General features: G+C 40.2%; 1 protein-coding gene across 7 annotated transcripts in view; it reads left to right on the forward strand.

Annotated features, from left to right (window-relative positions):
• The window catches only part of LOC107551694 (protein capicua homolog), a 56,032-nt gene that overhangs the window by 12,971 nt on the left and 18,033 nt on the right, over nucleotides 1–25,028 (forward strand). For 4 of the 7 annotated variants that reach the window (XM_016233400.1, XM_016233398.1, XM_016233401.1 and 1 more), the window contains exons 3-14: nucleotides 7,058–7,207; nucleotides 7,506–7,662; nucleotides 8,618–8,726; nucleotides 9,076–9,258; nucleotides 9,357–9,489; nucleotides 13,339–13,526; nucleotides 13,601–13,733; nucleotides 13,905–14,002; nucleotides 16,336–17,194; nucleotides 19,189–19,343; nucleotides 19,454–19,614; nucleotides 20,300–20,481. In XM_016233400.1, coding sequence (XP_016088886.1) covers nucleotides 7,058–7,207; nucleotides 7,506–7,662; nucleotides 8,618–8,726; nucleotides 9,076–9,258; nucleotides 9,357–9,489; nucleotides 13,339–13,526; nucleotides 13,601–13,733; nucleotides 13,905–14,002; nucleotides 16,336–17,194; nucleotides 19,189–19,343; nucleotides 19,454–19,614; nucleotides 20,300–20,481 — 2,508 coding nt within the window. The remainder of the gene's footprint in view (nucleotides 1–7,057; nucleotides 7,208–7,505; nucleotides 7,663–8,617; nucleotides 8,727–9,075; nucleotides 9,259–9,356; nucleotides 9,490–13,338; nucleotides 13,527–13,600; nucleotides 13,734–13,904; nucleotides 14,003–16,335; nucleotides 17,195–19,188; nucleotides 19,344–19,453; nucleotides 19,615–20,299; nucleotides 20,482–25,028) is intronic. The other 3 variants (XM_016233402.1, XM_016233404.1, XM_016233403.1) reach the window with 2 other exon arrangements.

The raw sequence follows: 25,028 nt of genomic DNA on the forward strand, positions 1-25,028 counted from the left end.
GAAAGTGAAGCAAAGTAAAAAGACTGAATTGAAAGAGCCAAAGATTGAACTGAAGTGTTTATGAATTAGTTACATGTGTTCAGTTGTGTATGCGCATTATATGCATGCGCTAAGGAATGAGAGAATGTCATTCATACAGACATAACAGTGTGTCATTAAGGGAGATGTTTAGTGTATGCTTGTGTGCTAGTGTAATATAAAACAAGTCTTCATAGTGAAAAATTTTAAACTGATAAAATAGACTGTGTCTGCTTATTTCTCTGCAAAATATATACAGCACCTTCCTCAAACTTCAACTTATCACTTTAATTACATGTATTTTTTTTATGGCTGTGTTTTTATTTTGGGCTATAGTATAATTTTGTCCGTATTTGATACAGCGGTTCTGATGGTTCTCTGCCTCAAAAGCACATAGGACATGATCTCTTCCATTTATGTGCCGAGTTCTGAGTCGCCATCTGTCGTATAGTCCAACTCTGCAATGTTTAGCACTTATATGGGTAGAATGGTGTCTCGCTTCTCATCATTGCTGTACTCATAATGTCAATTTAATTCTCTTAATTTTTTTCCATTCACCTACTTATTTGTGTCAGACTTTTCTACTGTTTTTTCCTCACCTATTTCTCGCTCTCTGTCTTTCTCTCTCTCTCTCTCTCTCTCTCTCTCTGGTGCAGTGCAGAAGTCTTTCTGTTTCTCTGATCATAGAGTGTTCCGGGGAATGCCAGCCATTCCCTTTTTTAGAAGGTTTCTGCATGAACACAAACATGTATAGATTTATATAAACTACAGCATGGATAGACAGCATTTTATACAGTACTCTTTCACTGCTATATTTTGTGCCTTCTTTCCTTGTATTCTACATTTTAGTTCACGCTAGTATTCGTCGAATGTTTGATTTCTATTTTATATCTCAAGGGAGATCACAGGATCTAAAAATGTAGTCTAGTAAGTCTCTTGCACATGCATTCACATAAAAGCCCCCGTCTGTAGCTGTAATCTCTACTTCACGCAATTCTGTCTGCCAAAGCTGTGATCGCCTTCGTTTTTTCCCATAGGGCAGTGCTGCCTCCTTGTGAGAAGAGTGTGCCATTGCAGGCTTTAAAGAGGCGTGCCTGCGTAGAGTTTCATAACTACCTTTTTTTAATTTGTGGTGCATTTCATGGACCTGCACCCAGTCTATTAGACTTTCCTATCAGTGGTAAAAATGTTATAAGTGAGTGTATCAACGCGGATCAACAGACATTAATCCAACATGATGGATTTTTGGTTAGCCAGCATTCTTCATGTCTTTTCCCCCCTCCATATGTCCTTTGGAAAATAGCTGGAATGCTTGTACTGGCAGATGGCAGCAGTGATATAAATATCTTACAAAAGGGCAGTGTGTGCGTGTGGAGATAGTGCCATGGTCAGTGGTCACCAAAAGTGGCACGAGTAACAATGCCCATAAAGCTGTTGCCATGGAAACAGGGAGTGGGCTTTTTGAGATTGTGTTTTAATCACGTAAAAAACAATGATTGGATAGAAGGAACAGAAAGGTTTTGGAGCATGGGGCTCTAATAACTATTAACCCTCAAACATACAGAGCTTTACCTGTCTCTGCATGCGAGTAGTGTCGCCTATGGCCAACTAATAGCTGATTTGAGATATTTTACTGGCATTTTCATGTATTTAGATGTGTCCATATTACTAAATTTAAAAGTAGTGAGTGATATTATATTTTGCCCTTGTGTCATTCTCAATGGAATCAGCCAGGAAAGAGTTAAGAAGTTGTTTACTATAATCATAGTCTGAGCTGGAGGCTCTCGGCTTCACCTCATTGGCTGTTGCCAGGAGCTCAGCACAAGCTCAGTGGCTGAGAGAGTGAGTAGCCCCTCCCACTGCTCTGACATTGTATTATATAGAGGAGCAATGTCTCTTGATATCCCATTCTTACCTCAGTTTGAGTTGCATGGATTTCAGTACATCAGTTCAGAGTGTGTAAATATGTGTTCCTGCATAGTAAAATTTTCTATCATCAGTTCTTACTCTATTTATAGATTTTTTTTTGTCTCTCTTTTCCTGTCGTTCGATTACCATCTTCCCACATACAGCGAGCGTGGCCGTTTTCACAACTTTCACAACTCCCTCCTCCCCTCCTCCCCATAGAATGACTCTTGTTCTATTTTTATTCGGCTGACTTGCACAGTTTCCCCTTCCCACCCATTTTCCCTCTCTTTTCTCAAACATTCCACGACCACTCATTTTTTTCACCCACTCTTGAGTGTCTTTCTGTTTGGTACTGGTATATATGTAATGCTAGGATACTCTTCAGGCATAAACGTAGCGTGGAATGTATTACTCAGATAATATTATGTGGTAATATTATAATATTATGTTGTAATATTATTTGGCCACTGTGTTTGTGTGGAAAATGTTACTGCACTTACGGTTACAGTTTCTCTCTCTCACACAAATCTTTCTCATTGTAGCGTGACTGTTTGTGAAGGGACTGGCTGATACTGGGCACAAGGCCAATACCCCTCTGCTCCATACAAACAAACCAGTCACTGAACTCAGCACACACACTTAAACCTACACACAGGCACGCTGACATTCATAGGCACCGTGAGCATGCCCGTGAGAGTTGTATACACTGAGAATAGTGTTTTGGACAGTCACCTTTGTCTGTGACATAATCACTATCAGCCGATTCACTGGTCAGTGTCCCGATGGCAGTAACAGTGGTCACCAAGTTTAATCTCTGACCTATATTACTGCACTCAACCAAAACAAAGTTCGCTGCGCTTTTGTAAGTTAGTAACATTAAACAAATAGTAAAAAATGGGGAAAAACCTGTTATGTGTAGAATATTTCTCCACCTTTCTTCGTTTCTCAACACCATGTCTGTAACACTTTCTGGTCTTGAACTCAATGAACAGAAACCAGTAGAATGATACAAACTGTTACACTAAACATCACTCTTGAAACACAGCTCAGCCAATCAGATTCGAGGACTGGAACTAACTGTTGTATAATGCTCACTACAGTGTTTTAAACTGTGTGTGGAAAATGTGTGTAGTGTATTGCTACAGTAGAGTTTATTGCATTGGTAATGAGATCAATTTGCATTTGTTGGTAATGCGTGTGTCTTATTTTGCCACATTGACTGCAGATGATGCGGTTTAGTGTGTGAGGAAGTAGAAGTTTACTTCTTTCTTGTATTAGTGTATATTTTTGTAAAGTAAAAGCTATTTTACTGCCAAATTTAAATGCAAGGTATTATAAGGACTTAAATTTAAGCTTTCATTTGTTTATTAACTTTCATGTGAATAAATAAAATATAAATTCGCCTGTTTTAAAAGTACTATTACATAAGTGTAATACGTGTGTGTTTATGGCGCCCTCTTTTTTTTTTAAATGGCCACATTATTACATTTTAACTATTGTTTTGAATGGAGAGGGTTTATCCATCTGATGTGAGGATTTATGTCACATGCCTTTGAGTCTAATCTGTCCTGTGAATAACGCATTCGTTAATGTTACCCACAATAAACCAAACCCCGCAATGTATATGATACCTGTTATGGCACGCTGTGCTTCTTTGCCCATTAGAGTTGCGCGGCAGCTTCAACGTCACAGTGGGAGCAAATATCACGAGAGCCCACGTAAAGTCATGCCCCAGATTCCGTGGCGTGTTAAATATTTATTAGCTCGGTTTTTTAGCCGCGGCCAGTGAGACGCAGAACGCCAAATCCGGATTTGCATATGACTGACATTCCAACGCACGCTCCGACCAATCATCGCGTCGGATTGTTTTACGATAGGTTGCGTCGTAGTCCAATCTGAGAGAGCATTCGATGAGTAAAAGGCGGGTCACGGTCTGGGCGAGGTTGACAAGCTGATAGAGCGAAAGAGGGCAGCCTACTATACAACAGGAGGAAGAGGGAGGGAAAGAGAAAGAAAGAAAGAACGGGTTTGCGAAGCGAGAGAGAAGAGCGAAATCGAGGGAAGAGTCGTGGCCAATTGAATGATGTTATGAGACAACGACTTCTTTACTACGAACACCCACAGAGCGAGCGGAGAGGAGCGCGTAATCATCCGCCGCGGATCGGAAAGTGACCCTGCTGCAGGAGAACCGCACTGGACTTTAGGGGCTGTTATTACACTTCAGACCCGTCAGTTCATCACAACAGCACTGCGCCGGATCATCTCGGTCCAGCTTTTCTTCTCTGTTTTGTATTTCCCCGCCGTTGCCCGGAGCGGGTTAGGGCACGGCGGAGTTTGACCGTCATCTCTTAGTGGATTTCTTACTAGTTTGGCGATTGTGTCAGAGCCGAAGGCGAGGAGTTTACTGCACGATTAGCCTTTTGGATGAGACTCTTTGGGGCTGGGGTGTGTGCGAGGGAGGGGGGTCGGAGCAGGCATTTAAAACGAGAAGTCGCTGCAACTAGAATCCAGTTTAAGCGAAACGTGCGTCGTTTTTAAGCCCGAACGAGATCAAAACAAACCCTCCAAAGGCAAAGCGATAAAAGGCTAGCAAGACAAAACGATACTTTCTGCGTTTAGGGATAGAGGATCAGCGTGCGGTTGTACAATCTACGGGGGTTTCGTTTTCTTTGACATAATATGAGATGCTGCTATTATACTGGGTCTAGTTAAAAGTAGAGTTGTGTGTGGTAAAGTAGTATTTATAGCAAAATACAGAGTATTTCAACGACACGGGGACTTGTTCGATTTTTCTGTTTCACTTGCGTAATTATAAACGACTTCGTCCGCGTAATTACAACGAACATCTACAGCGCTACTACAGTGTAGCTAATGATTGCTGGACTGGAACACTGCACAGGTGTTGTTTGTCTATTGAAACCAGTTGTCTTTCTCTGTCTTTTTACTCGAGACCACTGGCTTTGGTGGTTTCTCTCTGCTAGACAGTCGTTTCTTCCTCTTTTTAAATTCTAGGTGTTTTCCGTGTCGTGCTACAGTCTTGCTCCGTGACATGAGGACAGGTTTTGTTGTAGCGCCTGGCGGTGCGGATGCGAGACCAGGGGCGTTCCCGAGGGGACGGACTCATCTGGAACTGTGCTGCTAAAACCAGGTCCGGATCTCCCAAATGCAGCCCCTAGACCAAAGTGGCAGTACAGAATGAGTCCGGTTTCTGCTTGTTTACTGGGCAGGGTGTAATTATGCGTTTTTCAATCGAAACTGCCAAACTGATGAATTTAGATCAGATGTGAAACAGGATGTGGATCTGCACTGACAAGCAGAGAGAATAATAGTGACCACGTGAAAAGACAGATGTGTATTACATGTGGCCTTTTATTATTAAGCATTTGATACGTATCATTCCCCTGCCGGATGGATATTGCATTTGGTTAATCTTTTTAATAGAAGATCGCTTCCGTTGTGATTCGCAACCCAAAGAATAAATTACACTCCTACTGCGGGTGTAGTAGCACCATGATCATGCTAACCTGCTAATCTGGCAGATTTGGGCTTCCCATTTTCACGACGATTTACCGAGACAACCGTTTCCACGTTTTAGGCACTGCTTATTTGATGCCTGCAGTGTTCTTTTATTTTTATTTTAACAGTATTTAATACTTTTTATTGTCAAACTAGTTAATCGTGATATTGTATATGTAAATCCCCCTGGGCTCAGGGTGAGCTCAGGTCGCGGACTGTTGCACTACTCGAGCCCGAGGATGACCGAGAGGCCTACTTAACCCCTTCATCCCCGCAGCTATCCGTCAATGTAAACAAGCTCAAACAGGGGGGCAGACAGGACCAAAAATAAACTACATCATCCAAATAAAACCAAACCCGTTTCCGCATTTCGAACCTCAACAGTGTGTATACTCGTAACTGTGTTCACGACAGTGTTTTAACGCCAAGATCGCATTTGTTATAATCCGCGTGTTCCTGAAGGTGGAACGGCGCTTTACTCTCATCTGTGCGGTACCAGATAGCACGCTGTCATCATTTTACTACATTATGATCCGGTGTCTGAGCCAATAAATCAGAGAATACAGAATGACGTGATCAAGAACTAAAGATCAGTGTGACTGAACGACGGCATGTCATTACCAAGAACATTTGGTACCAACATGAAGAAACTCCAATAGACGGATGCTGGCAGCATCGATTATGGCCGCTTATTTTCATCGCTGGACTCAACATCACCTGTCTGGGAAAATAATCATGTGGATATTTCATTTTTAATCGCAAGGACTTGTTTTACATTAAATCAGATGAACGTTTGAATAAGTACCTCTATTTAATATTACATGTTTGTGAAGTTTTTCTGAAAAAAAAAATATATATATATATTTCAAGCTTCTTACTCAACCATGTTTTCATCGGAAAGCCCGCAGTATCTTCGCCAAGGACTCAGCATGTTTGGTCAGTCATTATTACTCAACGTGTCTGATGTTGTTTTTCTTTATAGCAGGACTTTTGCGGCGGAAATACAATATTTGTAAATCGTGTCTGTGTAGTTCTAACTGCAGCAGAAAATAACTGCATGAACAGCCTGTTCATCAATCATATTATTTTGGAGGTGATTGTTTGGCGCCAAATACAGCCTGCTTAATATTAGTTGGGAACAATATGTTCATGCACTTACTGTATTCATGACAGTCTGTCTTCTTTAATCTGTTTTTGTAATGTGAAACAATATTGTGCTGCAGCAACATGAGTTTTCTCTTATAATATTCAAATATTTATGATAGCTTAGTTTAGTAACGCATAGCTTTAGTAAATAATGTTACTGTTAATGGTGTTAGATGTTTTGGTCTGTTATCCTTGATCTCCCTCCCTCATTTTGTCTATTTTGATGCCGTTTGTACATTTAGTATTTATTTTGTTATCATAGAGAGTGATACTAAAATGTGTAAATATCATCAAAATCATAAATAATTACTGAGACAACTGTATGTTACAGTTGTCCAATGATATAATATTATTGTGTGCATATGCAGCTATTTATGTGGCTCATCAGGCTGTGATTTGGGTGTTGATATGGTTTATTGCTTGCTGTTAATACTGGCTAGAATTAATGCTCTTTTATTTTCTCCTGTAGTGTGGACTAATGTTGAGCCCAGATCGGTTCCAGTGTTTCCTTGGCATTCATTGGTCCCTTTCCTGGCACCCACCCAATCAGATCCATCGGCTCAACTTGGTGAGGGCCAACAAACTGTCAGTCATCCGCAGACAGCTTCTCTGAAGAAAGGTCATTTAGTTCATACAGCCATTGTCTGATTCCAAAATGAGCTAAAATGTGTTTGTCAAACTTTAGAGATTATAAAAAATAATTATGGTCGATATAAAAAAAAATTGGAAGCATGTTTCCTGGGAAAGTCCGGACGCTGTTATGTATTTGGCCTCTCCTGTCACATCTGCAGTGACTCTCTGTAATTCTAGCTGCTGTAATTTAGCCATTACCCAGTGCAACGATTGACTTCAGAGGTTGCCAGATTGGAGGGATTCATTAAAGATGCTGTAATGAATAACCCGTCTTTCACTTTAAGAGTCTCCGAGCGGGTCAGTGCTTAAGGAGATTATAGAGGGAGCACCTAACCCTTCCTCACGCCCCACTCCCTCCGCCGATGAACTGCCCCCAGAGAGAGAGAAAGATGCGGCGCGAGAGAGACCTGACAGTGAAACAGAAAGTGACGTGGATGATCTGTGAGTGGTCTAGTGTGTGTGTGAGATGCGTCTTTCTGTTTGAATGCGTTTTGTTGCTGCTGTTCCTGTGTGTGGAAAGAGCTGCATAATGGCACCACAAAGAAAGAGAAAACAAAAGCATTCCTCTTTCTCCTGTGTCTGTATATGAATGACAGCAGAAAACCAGAGGCAGTTTACATTAATGAACTGTCATCTGAATACACTTCTCTCACTTGTTTTTCCCTCTCCCTTATAAATCACATATAAAATTCTGCTCGCTTTATAATCATCAAGTCATCTAGTACAGTTCCTGCTAAATGTGCTTTATCCATTAAGCTTATTGTATTATCTTCGCATTAAGGTGTTATTGACATTTGCGAAGCATCCATCCCTTTAATATTGTACACTGGATATTATAGACGTGTTGAAGCTCTGTGCTTTCTGTTTTGGTGGTGGGCTGCAAAGCAGTAGCTCATCGACACAGTACATTGCAGTTTTCAGTAATTGGCTCGGTGCATTCTGCTGTATTGTTTCACGGCACAGTGCAGAGCCCTGAGGGTTGCAAGAGTGAAATTGGTGGATCTTTTGAGCCTGTTTTGGGCCACAGTAGCTATACGGTCGTGACTGTGTAATAATTATTAGTTAAATACCAAAGTGCATGTATAATAGACAAATCCATCTTCAAATTCATGTGTATGCAAGTAGTAATACATCATCTTAATGTCTCTGCAATTAACAAGATAACTCTGATAATGATGGCATGTTGTCCTCACACTTGTTAAAAATAGGCAGCTGTGATCAAAATCTTCCTTTGTATTGATGTTTGAAGTGTGAGAAATAATGTTCCTTGTTGTAAGCAAGAAAGAGAGATTGTTGTGTGTGTTTAGTAGCAGTAGATCGGGATAATCAATGTATGCTGCTGGATCCCCATTGATTCTTCTCATTATTTCATATTAACTGCCATTTTTGTGTGCAGGTTTTTCCCAGGTGTTCTTCCTGATCCGCCAATTTCTGCGTCTCCTGGAAAACGTAGATCTCAGTCCCTCAGTGCACTGCCCAAAGATGACAAAACTAGTCCTGGAAAGGTACACATTTACACATGTATACTTCTTAATAAGGTTTTTGAATGAAGTATCTTATGATTAACATGTATTATTATTAATGTTGTGAATGCGCTCCTAATGCTTTTTTAAAATGCCTTTTTTTCAAGATGATAAATAGAAAGGACATTTATTTAAAATAAAATTTGTTAAATAAGTCCTTAACTGCCACTTTCAATCAATTTAATGCGTCCTTGCTGAGTAAATGTGTTCATTTCTTTTTACAAAAATCATACTGACCTGAATTTTTGAATGGTAGTGTATCCTTGTGTGAAAGCCTCATTCTTTCACACAGACTCATATACTCATTCCTTATTACCCTTTCACTTTACAGAGGGAGAAAGACCACATCCGGAGGCCCATGAATGCATTTATGATCTTCAGCAAGCGGCATCGTGCACTGGTTCATCAGAGACACCCAAATCAGGACAACCGCACTGTCAGCAAGATACTTGGAGAGTGGTGGTATGCTTTGGGACCCAAAGAGAAGCAGAAATACCACGACCTCGCATTTCAGGTTACTGGAACTGTCTTGCAGATATTCATGTTTAGACACCTGAATAACCCCATTAAGTCTTTCCAGCCCCCATAAATGTCTTTGTCACTCATTTACAGGTGAAGGAGGCACACTTTAAGGCACATCCTGACTGGAAATGGTGTAATAAGGACAGAAAGAAATCCAGCAGCGAGGGACGTGGTGTTCCAGGGGGCAAAGACATCCGCGAGAGGAGCATGTCAGAAACCACAGGTGTGGAACAGGACAAGAAGTGCAGATTGTCACTGTGGGCAGTGTTATGGATGGATTATATGGTGTCATGTGCATGGATTATAGTTTCACAATTTATGCATATTTTAAAAAGTAATTGTTATCTAATTGGTTCAATATTTTATCAGTCTTCTTAATACCTGAAAGGATTTTGTTTCAAGGTTCAACAACAAGGTTTCTTTTCAGCTGGTGATTTTTTGCATCAATAAGATTTTCTTTATGAAGATAACTACTACTGTATTTTTCTGAATATAAGACGAGCCTGATGATTAGACAACCCCCCTTTTTCAAGATTTTTGAAGACCAGACATTGTCTTCTCTTAACCCAATTCCTAAAAAATGTAAGACATTTTCCAGTTACGTGATTTATTGGTAATTTCATAATTTACCAACATAACTACAATGATGCACACTCATACTTTCTTTTGAGCTGTATTTATAATGAAGTGATATACAGCGTGCGTCACCGCATTAGTATGCATGCAATTGAAGAATGCGTGCAACAAGCACAGTGTAACAGCTGACAGGAGAAGGAAGTTAATTTTTCTGAGGTGAGAGAGACTTATAACCCGACAACATCTTATCTGACCACAGATACTGAGTCAGGACAACGCCTTTTTTCTTGCACTCTTAAAGGGTTAGTTCACTCAAAAATGAAAATTCTGTTGTTAATTACTTACCCTCATGTCATTCCAAATCCGTAAGACCTTTGTTCAGCTTCTGAGCACAAATTAAGATATTTGTGATGAAGTCCAAGAGCTTTCTGACCCTCTATACTACGTTCAAGGCCCAGAAAGGTAGTAAGGACATAGTTAAAATAGTCCATAGCTGCTTTTCCACCGAAATTACCTGTAACAATTTGTCCCAGGAACTTTTTTTCCTCCAGACCTGTTGCTGTCTGCGTTTCCATCGCGCTCTAAAGTACTGAGAAGATTAGGCATATAAGGCCCTTTCGCACCGCTTTAGTTCCAGAACTAAACGTACGGTACTAAAGTACTGGGACGATTTTGCGCGAACTATTTCCCAGTACCATTTAAAGTGACGTAAGCCGGTCGACAGCGACGTCATTTGTGCGCGGTGTTCAACAAACAGAAATAAAGAACAACGTTAACAACAGGAGGATGGAGGACGCTGTTATCAGAGCTGTGTTTTTGTTGTGTCTCGCGAGTTTCACAATAATGGACATGGAAAGTCGACGTATACATAAAGCGATTGAAAGAACGGAAAGGAGGACTAAGAATCTCCAACGACAACTGGCAGTGCTACATTTGCTACAAGTGCCTGCACTTAAGCGTCCGTCCATCTATCGCTGTTCTCCATACTTGCGAAATAAGTTGACATGTTTACAGTATGTTTACACGGAGTTTTAAATCATGGCGGGTGAGGCCGTTTTCATACGCGTTTGGCCAATCAATGTCTACTTACGTCACGATTAGTACCAGTTGTGCTGGTTAGAGCCTGCTCCGGAGTAGGAGCTAATTTGGTTCTCGAAAAAGGCAGTCCGGTACTAAAATTACTCCCAGTTCCGGCGGTGCAAACATGCCGAAAAGTGGGTAGTTCCACAATTAGTTCTGGTACTTTGAAAAGGTTCCTGCGGTGCGAAAGGCCCTATAGTCTGGTGACGTAGGTTTGCGCATGTTTCTCAATGCCAAGTATGCAAATTTCCGACTTGCATCCTCAGTAGTTCAAACTTCGCAAGTTCGAATCGCCTGCGATTTTGTGTAGCTTGTCAGTGAACTACGGCTCTGTGTAGTAAATGCGCTCCATCTGAAAGCAATGTGCTGGAGATTTACTACTAATCACAGGAACGCCTTTACTGACGAGATGCACATGAAAATCTCATTTTTTTGCACAGCCCTAGATTGGCCTATTTTTGACTCATTCTGAAGACTGAAGTAATTTTTGCAATCTCACCAAAACTTCTGAGTCTGACAGCTAGATACTTTTTTTTTTTTAAAAGGGGTCATATTATGCGATTTCAAGTTTTCCTTTCTCTTTAGAGTGTTATAAGCTGTTTGTGAATAGATAAGATCCCTAAAGTTGCAAAGACTAAATTCTCAAACCCAAAGAGATATTCTTTATAAAAGTTAAGACTCATCCACGCCCTCTTAAAACGGCTCGTTTTAACGATGCCCCCACATGTCTACGTCACTGTGTGGGAAGATTTGCGTAATGCCGCCCAAATGTTCACGAAAAGAAAGAAGGCGTGGTTTCAGTAACCGCAGTTAGTGTTGAAGCAGCGATGTCAGGGAGACGCTGTGTGTTTCTAGGCGAAAGCAAAAGCACTTTATTTGGCCTTCCAAAAGTAGAGGCATTTAGGAATCTTTACGATAACTTACAACAGAACAGCAATGCATTTTAATAATTCTGACTTCTGAATTCTGACTAATTCTGGGGAAGTCGTGGCCTAATGGTTAGAGAGTCGGACTCGTAACCCAAAGGTTGCGGGTTCGAGTCTCGTACCGGCAGGGATTGTAGGTGGGGGGAGGGAATGTACACCCACTGTGAAATACCACGACTGAGCAAGGCACCAAACCCCCAACTGCTCCCCTGGTGTTCGGCCAATCACAATGCACTGGGTCAGCTGGCCAATCAGAGCAGACTGCGCTTGTCGGAAGGAGGGACTTTGTAGAAAACGAAGCGTTTGAGAGAGGCGGGGCATAGAGGACCTACAATAATGTACAGTATTTGAAAAATAATGTGTTTTTTGAACATTAAAGCATGTCAACATATTCTGTTACACCAAATACACAAAATAATGATCTTTAAAAAAGCATCATATGACCCCTTTAAGAGTGATCGTCTTTGGTTATTTATCTTAAAAAAAAATAAAAATAAAAACATCTGGCATTTGCGTTATCTTGAATTGGTAACAGGCCTCCACCACAAGCTTTCATGTTTGCGGTTGCCACATGTCAAGAGCTTAAATCCCCCAGTCAGAGCTTTTTATCAGAAATAATTTTCTGCCCAGTGGTTCTTCCCAACCTGGCAACCATGTGCACACACTCTCTCTGCATTACGGAAAAATGGCTGATAAGCTGAAAACACTGGCATACATGTAAGCTGGAGTTTAGTGATCTCTATAGAAATATTCTGCTCAAAAATAAAAAGTAATACAGTCCGTTTTCTTTCACGCTGTTTGCTGTGACTAAATCTGTCTGCAAACCATGTTAGTTGATGATTTGTGCTTATGTGAAAGTGCAATTCTGTTGAAATGTAAAAAAAAGTCAATATACAATAATAATGATTTAGTAATCATGATCATATTTTTGAGCAAAATTATCATGATTAAATGTTTAACCATTATCGTGTAGCCCTAGTGAAAGCTGTAAAAATTTATAAATGTGATAAAGAAATGTAAGATATAATGGCAGTTATGGCAAGTGACAGTTCTATCTCACACATCCTTATAGCATGCAGTAGTCAGGTTTCAGAAGTAAAAATCCCATTCATTCATTTAATTTCTATAAGGAAATTGTTTTTTAAACAGTAACTTAAGTACAGAACTTTATGAGGTTGTTACTTGTTAGTCAATAATATATATGCTTTTATTGAAGCCATCAGTTTGCAGCTTTTTGCCCAATATTCAAATACTTTTTGCTTTAAATAAAAGTGTGAATGTTGTGATTCACCTTGTAGATGGTTGGTTTGGTTAGTCTTTCACAAAGACATTTTTTAACCTCTGGGGTAAAAATGAATGAAGAAAATACTTCAGTAACCAAGGCTACAGAAAAAGTGGACTGTTGCACTCTTGTTGTGGCCTGTTGGTTAGTTTTTCCATTGTGAATGCACAAAATAACATCAAATTGTTCTATTTCGTATGTAATTCAGAACCTCCATCTGTGTCAATGGGAATGGAGCTCAAAGGTGTGGGGCCTGGGATGGTGAGTGTGTCAGAGCGGGTTGGAGGTGAGAGACATGGTCAAATGACTCGTCCTCGTGCCTTCTCTCAGAGCGCCATGCACAATCTGGAGAGGAGTGAGAGAGGCAATCCACAGGCACTCGCTGAGCTCGCACAGGTATTATATGCACACTTGTGCAAGTGACACATTTTCAGAGATTCGTGCTCAACTAACTCTTCCTGTATTTTTAGATGTGTGGTGATGGTGGTCAGGTTGCAGGGCAGGGTGCTCTCTCACAGACACAGAGGGGGGTAAGTGAGGATATGACAAGCGACGAAGAGCGTATGGTCATCTGTGAAGAAGAGGGGGATGATGATGTCATTGGTGAGTCAGACTTCATCATTTAAGACTCTGGGCCTTGTATTGATAAGAGTTTTCCAAAAAGAATTTAGTTCCGAAAAGAATTTAGTAAGTGCTGATGTCATTTCTGTCATCAAGACTTTTGTATTTATTAGCAATTTTGTTAGTCATTATTGTGTGTCATGTCTTATTCAGATGACTCATATCCAGGCAGCTCCATTGACCTGAAGTGTAAGGAGAGGGTGACAGACAGTGATAGTGAAAATGGATCTGGAGATGAAGGAGAACGCAAGGTATCATCTCGCATATTTGTCATCTGTTAGCCTGTCTGTGTTGATCTGTACAAAAATGTAATGTTTAAAGGAATAACTCACTCGAAAATTAACATTTTGTCATCATTTACTCAGCCTCATGTTGCTCTGAAAACCACAAAAGACTAAATATTAGAGAAATTCTGCTTTATCATATTTGTTCTACATTTAAGCCTACATTTACTTAATGTAGGCTAATGTAGGATGTTATTTACTGATAGACGCTTATTCTGCCGAAGCTCTCAAATCTCATTCTCGCTCGAGATCAATTAAAAAATGGCACCTTTGGATGTGTCACACCAGGTTTGACGTTATTGGTGCCAAATGCCATTAGTTCCTGCATTTTAAATGAAAATAAGTTAACTTGATTGCTGTGTAAGAACAGACTAAAAATGAGATTTGGGAGCTGTGGCTCTCAAAGTTCAGTATCTGTAAACAATGACTGAAATTACAGTCTGCTCCTTGCACAAATATATTGTATGGCTACAACAGACTGAGTATAAAGAACAAGTCTTATAGCCTACGTATTTTCCTTTTTGGAGTTTGGCAATATACATCACTATCCACGATTTTCACATTATTCGTCTGTTCAGTCCAGTGTGTAAATGTGTATAAAATGGCAGATGGGGCTAAATGTAAATGCAAATTCACTCTCTGACAATAGGTTTTTACAACCCCAATTCCAAAGAAGTTGGGACATTTTGTAAAATGCAATAAAATCAAGAATCTGTGATTTGTTAATTCTCTTTAACTTTTATTTAATTGACAACAGTACAAAGAAAATATTTCTAAACTTTTATCAACGTACATTTATTTTGTAAATATGAAAATATTTAGTTTTTGACAGCTGCAACACATTCCAAAAAAGTTGTGACCGAGGCAAAATAAAAGTGAAAAGGTTATAGAATATCCACGTTAAACTGTTTTGAAACAGTTCACAGAAAGCAGGTGAATTGGTAATAGGTCAAGGTATCATGTTTGGGTATAAAAGGAGCATCTCAGTCTTTGCAAGCAAAGCTGGATCATGGCTTATCACTTTGTGACCAATTTCACGAGAGAAATGTCAAACAAATCAAAAATCACATTTCGCAATGCAAAATTGCAAAGAATTGAGGTCTTTCACCAAGTACCGTACATAATATTGTGAAAAGAGTCAGGGAATCCAGAGAAATCACAGTATATGTAGGGCAAGGCAAGAAACCTCAGTTGAATGTGCTTGACCTTTGAGCCCTCAGATGGCATTGCATAAGAAACCGTCATGCTGCGGTGTTTTGATTGCAAAGCTTTAACAGTTAGGATTTTCAATTCCTAAACAATGGAGCATTGTAATTAAAAGGAAGGTTGATGTGACACAGTGTTAAACATGCCTCTGTCCCAACTTTTTTGGAGTGTGTTGCAGCCATCAAAATCAAAATTTGTTCATATTTACAAAATGCATTTATGTTGGTCAGTAAAAACTTTAAAACAAATCACAGATTCGTGATTTTATTGCATTTTACAAAATGTCCCAACTTCTCTGAAATTGGGGTTGTACGTGGCTTCAAACAATGCTTCAAATAGCGATTTTTGGATTTGCTATGGTGTTTATCAAACAAATTCATCGTTGACCAGTGTTTGTTCCAGTGTGAGAGAAACCACTGCATTGACTGAATACCAATGTTCATGTTGGTCTGAACTGACGCATTAACAACCATTTGTTCAAATTTAAATGTTTGTCGCACTGATTTTTTTGCACCAAACAGTCATCTGGGTGTGAACAGGCATCTTTAATGACATTGGGGTGAGTAAATGATGACAATTGTTTGGTGAACTGTGCCTTGATGAATATAGTCCCACAAAACGGTGAAATGTAGAACACTTTTCTCCCTGTACAGTGTTTGTTCCAGTGTGAGAGAAACCACTGCATTGACTGAATACCAATGTTCATGTTGGTCTGAACTGACGCATTAACAACCATTTGTTCAAATTTAAATGTTTGTCGCACTGATTTTTTGCACCAAACAGTCATCTGGGTGTGAACAGGCATCTTTAATGACATTGGGGTGAGTAAATGATGACAATTGTTTGGTGAACTGTGCCTTGATGAATATAGTCCCACAAAACGGTGAAATGTAGAACACTTTTCTCCCTGTAGAACTAGAAAATTGCTTGTGGTCCTAAAGCATTTTCCTAGGTTAATTATTTTTGAAGTTTACAGAAGGCTATTGCACAGTATTTCTATTAACTGGTAAAGGATATGTGTCATTACATATGCTTGCTGTCTTTGGCTAATTTATGTTATCCTCTTTTCTCTGCTGCTTTATCACTTGCATCAGAGAGTTTTTGCTCCCGTGATTTGCTCCTCGTCTTATGGCCCTGGTCATGGTCGGAGCGTGTCTCTCTCCTCCTACCCCACCTCCAGACGCTTTAGCGATGCTTCCTCAAAGAGAAAGCGAGCAGTGGAGGGAGGTGATGGAGAAAGAAGGGAAGGTGAAGGAGCAGTGTCCCAGCTCTCTGCGGGTCAGTCCATCCTGGTCAGTTCTGCCGGGGGAGTGTCATCAGTGCTAGGAGCGGTGAGAGTGGCGTCCACTGTTGTCACTAATGTGGTGCGACCTGTGGTCAGCACGCCAGTGCCGATCGCCAGTAGGTCCCCACATGACTGGAAACCCGCTCCACCACAGACGCAGCTTCTCATTGGACCTGGAACCACAGGAAACCCAGCAACATCTTTAGCTGGAGGGGGTGGGTACTATTCCTCATCATCGCCCAATCCTGTTAGTGCATCAGGAGCTCAAGGGGGACTGGTGACCAATCTAGTTTTGGGAGGCACATTCCAAGCCCCGCCCGCCGTACAGCTTGTCACACCACCTCCTCCACAAAACCCAGCCTCCCCAGCATTGGCCCCACTTATTCATAGTAACGGTCCACTTCCTCTGCCCGTTCTGCAGTCGCACATTCTCTCTTCTGCCTCAATAACGCCCTCATCAGGTCAAAAACCCATAACACAGGTCCAGTACATTCTCCCTACCCTCTCTACCAACAATTCCAAGAGCCCCTCCCCTCAGCAGGCCAGTCAGCCAACCAGTATCTTCACCCTACCTACAGCTCTGCCCACTCACGCCTTGTTGGCCAACGGGAAGCAGTCGGGATACGTCTCCAGTCCTGCTGTGGGTGTAGTTAGTCCAGGAGCCAGAGGTGAGGATACATATGGTTTAATAACACACTAAGAGATATTAGAGAATAATAAACTTATTGCAATATGTGTCATCATATTAATACTTTTCCTTTTGAAAACAGTAGCCACTTTCACACAATACCTGTTACATTGCAATAAAATTGCCAGATTACATCAGCATAAAAAAGCCAATAAATCTTTGCAATGTATTTTGCTTAGATTGAACAAATGTGGTACTTAATTAAAGTGCCCCTATTATGCCATTTCCAATATTGCCTTTCATGCAGTGTGTAATGTAGCTGTATGTGAATGTAAACGATCAGCAAAGTTGTAAAGCTGAAAGTGCACGATAAATAAAGTTATTGTCTCCCAAAATAAAGAATCGACTCTCTACAGCCTAAACGAGTCGTTAGTAATTCGATTCCTACTTCCGTGATGGCTACACATCAGGGGGTAACACATTTGCATAATTCTCACCTATGTTCTACGTTGGCCGGCAGCGAACAACTTGATCCCTCCCACAAACACGTCATTTTACTGACGACTGCTTCTCTAATCTCTGGGAGTTAAAAAAAATTAATCTTGGGGAGTTCTACGCTGGATTCACTAAATGCTTGTTCTTGAAAGATTGCTCAGTACGCTGTATATTTGGACCAGCTGCCTCCACTGAATCACAAGTATGATAAATAATAGATGTTTATATTTTCTATTGAGCGTTCAAAATATGGAACTATGGCAATGGGCGTATCATTTCTGACACACGCTGTATGCGGTAGACCAATCACAACAGACTGGGCCATCTGACCAATCAGAGCAGAGTAGGCTCACAGAAAGGAGGGTTTTAGAGAGACTGAATCTTAGAACTGCTTTGAACGAATCTTTTTGAGAATTGCTGGAGAATTAGGTGATATTAAAGGCATATTTTGAGAAAACGAAAGCATTTTTTGACCTGGCATGCATGTAATCCTATTGTAGGAGACTCCCAAAACAATATTAGGAACCTTAAAAATGGCATAATAGGGGCACTTTAATAAGATATTTATTTTAAAATCTCAGGGGTACTTCAAGTAAATATATTAGTTTGGGAATGCATTACATGTAAATAAGAAATAACCTGTATTTGGGACTTTTAATGTGTTTGAATTAATTGAGTGATTAATTCAAATAAAAATGAGTTTCATTAGTATTTGATGCAATTTTAAATCACTTCTTAACCCTGAAAATTATTTTTGTAAATCGAGTGCTCAAATGCTGTGCAGCAATCGAACTAATGACTGGTCTTTTTGTGAATGTCTACTTAACTACAGACTTTATGAGTGTATGTATGTGGTAGGCTATTTTAGAAGAATTTCTCGTGGAAATTGTGAGACTTATGATTACGAGTATTTTAAAATGTAGTTTAATCGGATTACAAGTACTTCATTTTTGGAATCTGCTGTCCTTAACCTAACATGCATAAAAACGCAGTATACTTTGGGCTTAATTTGACAGCTAAAATCGTTTTATTTGAGACAGATGGGGAGTTTTAAGTGGCTGGAGTAACACTGCAGTGTGTCAGAAATAGAAACGCTATATCACATAGGCATATCACAACATAATGGACAAACCACAGTTCACACTTGCCGTGTAGACAGCTTTATTCACTTTATATGCATATGAATTATAATCCTAGTGATTTTATTTCGATGCACCACTTTTGTCTGGTCTAGACAGGATTTTTGACAGCACGCGGCTTTGTTCACACATAGCACCAAAATGGAACTTCACCAGTGCCCAGGAAATTGCTGAGGCTCTTAACACATGATCTCCAAACAGAAAAATGCTGTTAATTTCCGTAAAAGCCTGTATGTGTGAAAGTGCTGATTGTCTTTTTCATTGTATTATGGCTCAGAGCCATCATCATGTTCAGGTGCTGTTCTCCATAGTTTTGTCCTGTGCCAGATAAGACAGTCTGTGCCAGACCCAATTATTTTAAACACTTTGTTCTTTTTTTTTTTTCTTTTTTTTCCTGCAGTGCAAACACAGTCACCAGTCTTGCAGGGCAAGATGCTGGTTCCCATGGCAACAGTGAGGGCTGCTCCTGCCCCCTCTCAGCAGTTTCCCTTGGTAGCCCCTCCTCTTCCTGTACAGAATGGAGGACAAGCAGGAAGCAAGGTGAGATCTCAAATGGTAAATGCTTAAATAACAAATTGATACTGAATAACCAATGGGGTCATTTGTCGAGATAATTATAATTTGTGATCTTTTTTGATTAGCATGTCTTCCTGTTTCCTTTCTAGATTATTCAGATTGCTCCGATGCCTGTCGTCCAGTCACAGCTTCCCTCTACGAGACCAGTGCAACCTGGGAGCCCGTTTTCTGTTACTATGGGAACAGCTACAGTGGTCGCCCCAGGCTCTACCCCGTCTCAGACCGTGCTGCTACCGCCCCCACCTACAAGGTATAACGCACTCTTTCACAGGCCTACTAACACATATACATATATATGTAACACAGTAATTAAGGTTTTAAGTAAGAGCAAACAGCTTAGAAAGAAAACACGTATAACAGTATATTAGATCCAGTGGTGGAGGTAACGAATTACAACTACTCATGTTACTGTAATTAAGTAGTTTTTTCAGGTACTTGTACTTTTTTGAGTATATTTTTAAAGCTGTACTTTTACTTGTACTTAAGTACAAATTAAGCAAAATAATCTACTTTGTTTCTCTTAAATCATAGTTCGTTACTGAGTACGCCCACAATTTGAATTGATCATTCAAACCTTTGACGGCACTTCAGTAGCCAATAAAGATATCCGATCGTAAAGGGACCAATAAAAGCCCTGATATCTGAACCGCAAAAAGCCGCCGCTGCAGCAGGTGAAGAGATGATCAGACAGTGAGGTAGAGGTCTACACTGAGGACCCGGGAACCCGACCCGGGATCTGTACGGGTTCGGGGCTTTTCTTTCACAGGCCTACTAATACTCACCTAGCCGCACACGCACAATCATCTCCCCCACTCTTATTTTAACAACTCCTACACTCCTGAAGTGCTGCAGCACTAAAGAATAACCTTTCATGGCTGCTCTCTTTGTAAAAGCTGTCTAATCTGGTTTCTGTAAATATCACTTTTCTCTTACAGAATCACTTATGTACAGTCCACTCCTGGGGTTCCTTCTCCTGTGCCATTAGTTCCTACAACAACAGGCTCCTCCTCTCAGACAGCTTCCGCAACACCTGGATCTGCTTATGTTCCATCACCCTTGGCGACCTTTGCAGCGATCGCTCATCCGGGACAGACTTTGGTGCAGCCACTGATTGCAGGTCAGTGGACTTATAATTAATATAATTTAATACATCTTTAAAAATTTTAGGGCAGTCAGTTGATTTACATTTTTTTATATAATTTGTTTATATATTCTTTTATGATTTAAAAGAAAAAAATAATAATAAAAAATAAGGGTTGGGCAATATGCCGGTAAGACACGCTGAAGCGGTAGAAATTTTTCAACCGGTAGAGATTTTGGACTATCATCTCTATTGTGGTTACAGGCTCATGTGACGTTGCTGTGGTATGTGGTCACGAAAACTTATCATTTGCATGTGTTTTTAAGCATTGCGGTTTAAAAACAAGTGATTTTAAGCTGTTGAAATGCAATCAGCAGCGAAAGAGAACTCATTTCGCTCTATGAGTACGCTGCAACCCTCTACATTGCGAGGAAATCACTCGCATATGCGACTAAATCTTCTGGGTGACTAAATGATGTCTAATATTAGCCACTGGCTAATAAATTCTCAGATTTTACTCACCAGTGTGTGAGTTGGAGGCTAAGTATAAGTTTAGCACAGTTATATTTTTACTCGCCAAACACACTGACTGAGCGCTTCAGAGTTTCACTCTCCGTCAAGAGAACTGTGCTATTTTTCAGTTCATACAGCAGGTGAAGAGATGATCAGACAGTGAGGTAGAGGTCTACACTGAGGACCCGGGAACCCGACCCGGGATCCGTACGGGTTCGGGGCTTTATTTTAAATGGTCAGCCGGGTCCGGGTCGGGCCCCAATCTATTACTTCAGGTCCCGGGTCTGTTTAACATTGTGTATAATACCCGAGTCAATCGGACTTGGAGAACACCCGGCCATTATCAGAGTCAGTCAGCGCTGTGCGTGTGTTGTTTTCTAACTTTCAACTTTTAAAATTAGGATGAGAAAAGTGTGAGTCGGTAATTTTAAATAAGGTGAAAAACAAAACAAAAAAACACTAGCGACGTCATCAGAAGCAGGGTGGGTGGAGTAAATGCACACGCACGGTGATAATGGATACCTTCATGAGTGATGTGAGTTATTATTGATTATTGTTTTAATAATATTATGAATGAACCGTCTTGTTGTCATATCTAAAATTTTTGCTCAGACTCGGCTCAGAGAGCACAGAGATGATAGCAAATAAAGAAAGCTAATGTCAGCAGCCATGGCACTTGACGAGCAATTGTTATTATAATCCAAATGGGCAAACAGTCTAAATTATTAAGTTGACTCGAGATACAAAAAATGCAAAACTGCAAAGTCGCATTTGTCATCCTTCACCGTGACAGCAAGTGGACTTTTGAAACTGGAATAATGAGTGGATTACGCATTTCAATTTACAAGAGAGGAATAACACGGATGGAACTTTCTTGGCAACTGATTGCAGGTCAGTGGACTTATAATTAATATAATTTAATACATCTTTAAAAATTTTAGGGCAGTCAGTTGATTTACATTTTTTTATATAATTTGTTTATATATTCTTTTATGATTTAAAAGAAAAAAATAATAATAAAAAATAAGGGTTGGGCAATATGCCGGTAAGACACGCTGAAGCGGTAGAAATTTTTCAACCGGTAGAGATTTTGGACTATCATCTCTATTGTGGTTACAGGCTCATGTGACGTTGCTGTGGTATGTGGTCACGAAAACTTATCATTTGCATGTGTTTTTAAGCATTGCGGTTTAAAAACAAGTGATTTTAAGCTGTTGAAATGCAATCAGCAGCGAAAGAGAACTCATTTCGCTCTATGAGTACGCTGCAACCCTCTACATTGCGAGGAAATCACTCGCATATGCGACTAAATCTTCTGGGTGACTAAATGATGTCTAATATTAGCCACTGGCTAATAAATTCTCAGATTTTACTCACCAGTGTGTGAGTTGGAGGCTAAGTATAAGTTTAGCACAGTTATATTTTTACTCGCCAAACACACTGACTGAGCGCTTCAGAGTTTCACTCTCCGTCAAGAGAACTGTGCTATTTTTCAGTTCATCTCAATGGATGCGCAGCGCACCTGTATTTGACGTACCGTCAACTCTAGTGTGAAGGCGCATGACTCGCCGTCGCTTGAAAGCTAATGTCAGCAGCCATGGCACTTGACGAGCAATTGTTATTATAATCCAAATGGGCAAACAGTCTAAATTATTAAGTTGACTCGAGATACAAAAAATGCAAAACTGCAAAGTCGCATTTGTCATCCTTCACCGTGACAGCAAGTGCAACTCTAGTGTGAAGGCGCATGACTCGCCGTCGCTTAGTTTTTTTCTCACATGCAAAGAAAGACAGAGCGAGATCTTGCATAACATGAAGAATTGACGCGCTACTTTTAAAAGATACTTTGTTGTATTTTCCTGTCAAAATAATGGAATTCCTTTGGAATTCTTCAGCTTTTAAGAACTGCCGGGATTTCCGGTAGTGGGCGGAACTAATGCGCAAATGACAATCTCATTGGCTGGCGCTCACCTATTATCGTCACCGTTTTGATTTCAGCAAATCAGTTCTAGCGAACACACACAACCTGGTTAATATTCATGAATCCAGCAGCTCGTTAATCCTTAGTGCGTTTTATATTGTTCTTAGTAGAATTCATAGTATTATTATTATTATTATTATTACTACTACTATCATATCAGTATTATTGTACGTTTTTTCCCTTTTTTTTTATGCAAAACTGCAAAGTCGCATTTGTCATCCTTCACCGTGACAGCAAGTGGACTTTTGAAACTGGAATAATGAGTGGATTACGCATTTCAATTTACAAGAGAGGAATAACACGGATGGAACTTTCTTGGCAAGGAGGAATGTGTGCATCACAGTCAGGTACAAGGGAGAAGGCTTCTTACATTAGGTAAGACAAAAAGTTTTCGCAACTTGTTCATCGACTTGATAATAGCAATTTGCTGTGGAATATGTGCCGATCGAGTCCAGTCGGGTCTGTGTCTTTCCCGGCCGGGTTCGGGTCCATCTTTCAAACCGTTTTGATTTCAGCAAATCAGTTCTAGCGAACACACACAACCTGGTTAATATTCATGAATCCAGCAGCTCGTTAATCCTTAGTGCGTTTTATATTGTTCTTAGTAGAATTCATAGTATTATTATTATTATTATTATTACTACTACTATCATATCAGTATTATTGTACGTTTTTTCCCTTTTTTTTTTTTACAGAAACACTGAATGACCAAAAAAGCACCACCACCAGTCCTAAGTTCAGTTAAAATGCCAAATATGCATTCATAAATTGGTTACCAGTTTTAATTGTAATTACTAAAGTTCTATCATTAAATTATACTTGATTATCATAATGTATTATAATGCTTGACTGACTGATGTTAAGTGTACTTTCAGATATTTAAAAAGCTGTGCCATTTTACAAACTTTATAAAATTATAGAGAAGGCTTCTTACATTAGGGAAGACAAAAAGTTAAATTTTCGCAACTTGTTTATCGACTTGTTAATAGCAATTTGCTGTGGAATATGTGCCAATCAGGTCCAGTCGGGTCTGTGTCTTCCCGGCCGCGTTCGGGTCCATCTTTCAAATAATTGACGGTCCGCATCGGTTCCGGGTAGTACATTTTTGACATTTCTCGGCTCTGCACGGGCCCGGGTCCAACTTTCAAAATAATAGCCGGGTCCGGGTCGGTTCAGTGTAGCACATTTACGGGTCTCTTCGGGTTCGGGTATTTTTGGACCCGTGTAGACCTCTACAGTGAGGGAGCTCAGTGTAATTTATGGACTCAAAGTTTGGAGAAACAAACTACATGGTAGTGCTATCATAAATATCTATATTTTGATACCGATACTGAAATATCTGACACGGTTCCATTACTCATTTTCCACAGTATCTACCGTATATAGCCTACACCGATACAAGCTGTGTCTCTTTTTACGCCGGTGATGTGTCTAGCCTGCCGCAAATTCTATAAGAAGAAGCTGCGTTTCTTTCCTCTCCAACAGTGAGTTTGACACGCATCCGCCTCCTGTCAATTACAGAGTCTGAATGTCCGCACGGGATTGCAGGTATTCCGCATCATTTTAATAATTCCTGCGCAAATGTGGCGAGCGCTTTATTGTAACATGAGAACACTTCATGTAATCACAGAAAACTGGATGCGAGCACTCATATGCATTCATAAATTGGTTACCAGTTTTAATTGTAATTACTAAAGTTCTATCATTAAATTATACTTGATTATCATAATGTATTATAATGCTTGACTGACTGATGTTAAGTGTACTTTCAGATATTTCGCCGGTGATGTGTCTAGCCTGCCGCAAATTCTATAAGAAGAAGCTGCGTTTCTTTCCTCTCCAACAGTGAGTTTGACACGCATCCGCCTCCTGTCAATTACAGAGTCTGAATGTCCGCACGGGATTGCAGGTATTCCGCATCATTTTAATAATTCCTGCGCAAATGTGGCGAGCGCTTTATTGTAACATGAGAACACTTCATGTAATCACAGAAAACTGGATGCGAGCACTCAAATAGGCCTAACTTATACAAATGAACTGCCTGTCCTCTCACTCCGATATTGCTTGTGTGCACTCAAACTGTGTGCAG

Source organism: Sinocyclocheilus grahami, unplaced genomic scaffold (genome assembly GCF_001515645.1).
Source record: "Sinocyclocheilus grahami isolate Dianchi unplaced genomic scaffold, SAMN03320097.WGS_v1.1 scaffold429.1, whole genome shotgun sequence".
Taxonomy (NCBI): domain Eukaryota; kingdom Metazoa; phylum Chordata; class Actinopteri; order Cypriniformes; family Cyprinidae; genus Sinocyclocheilus; species Sinocyclocheilus grahami.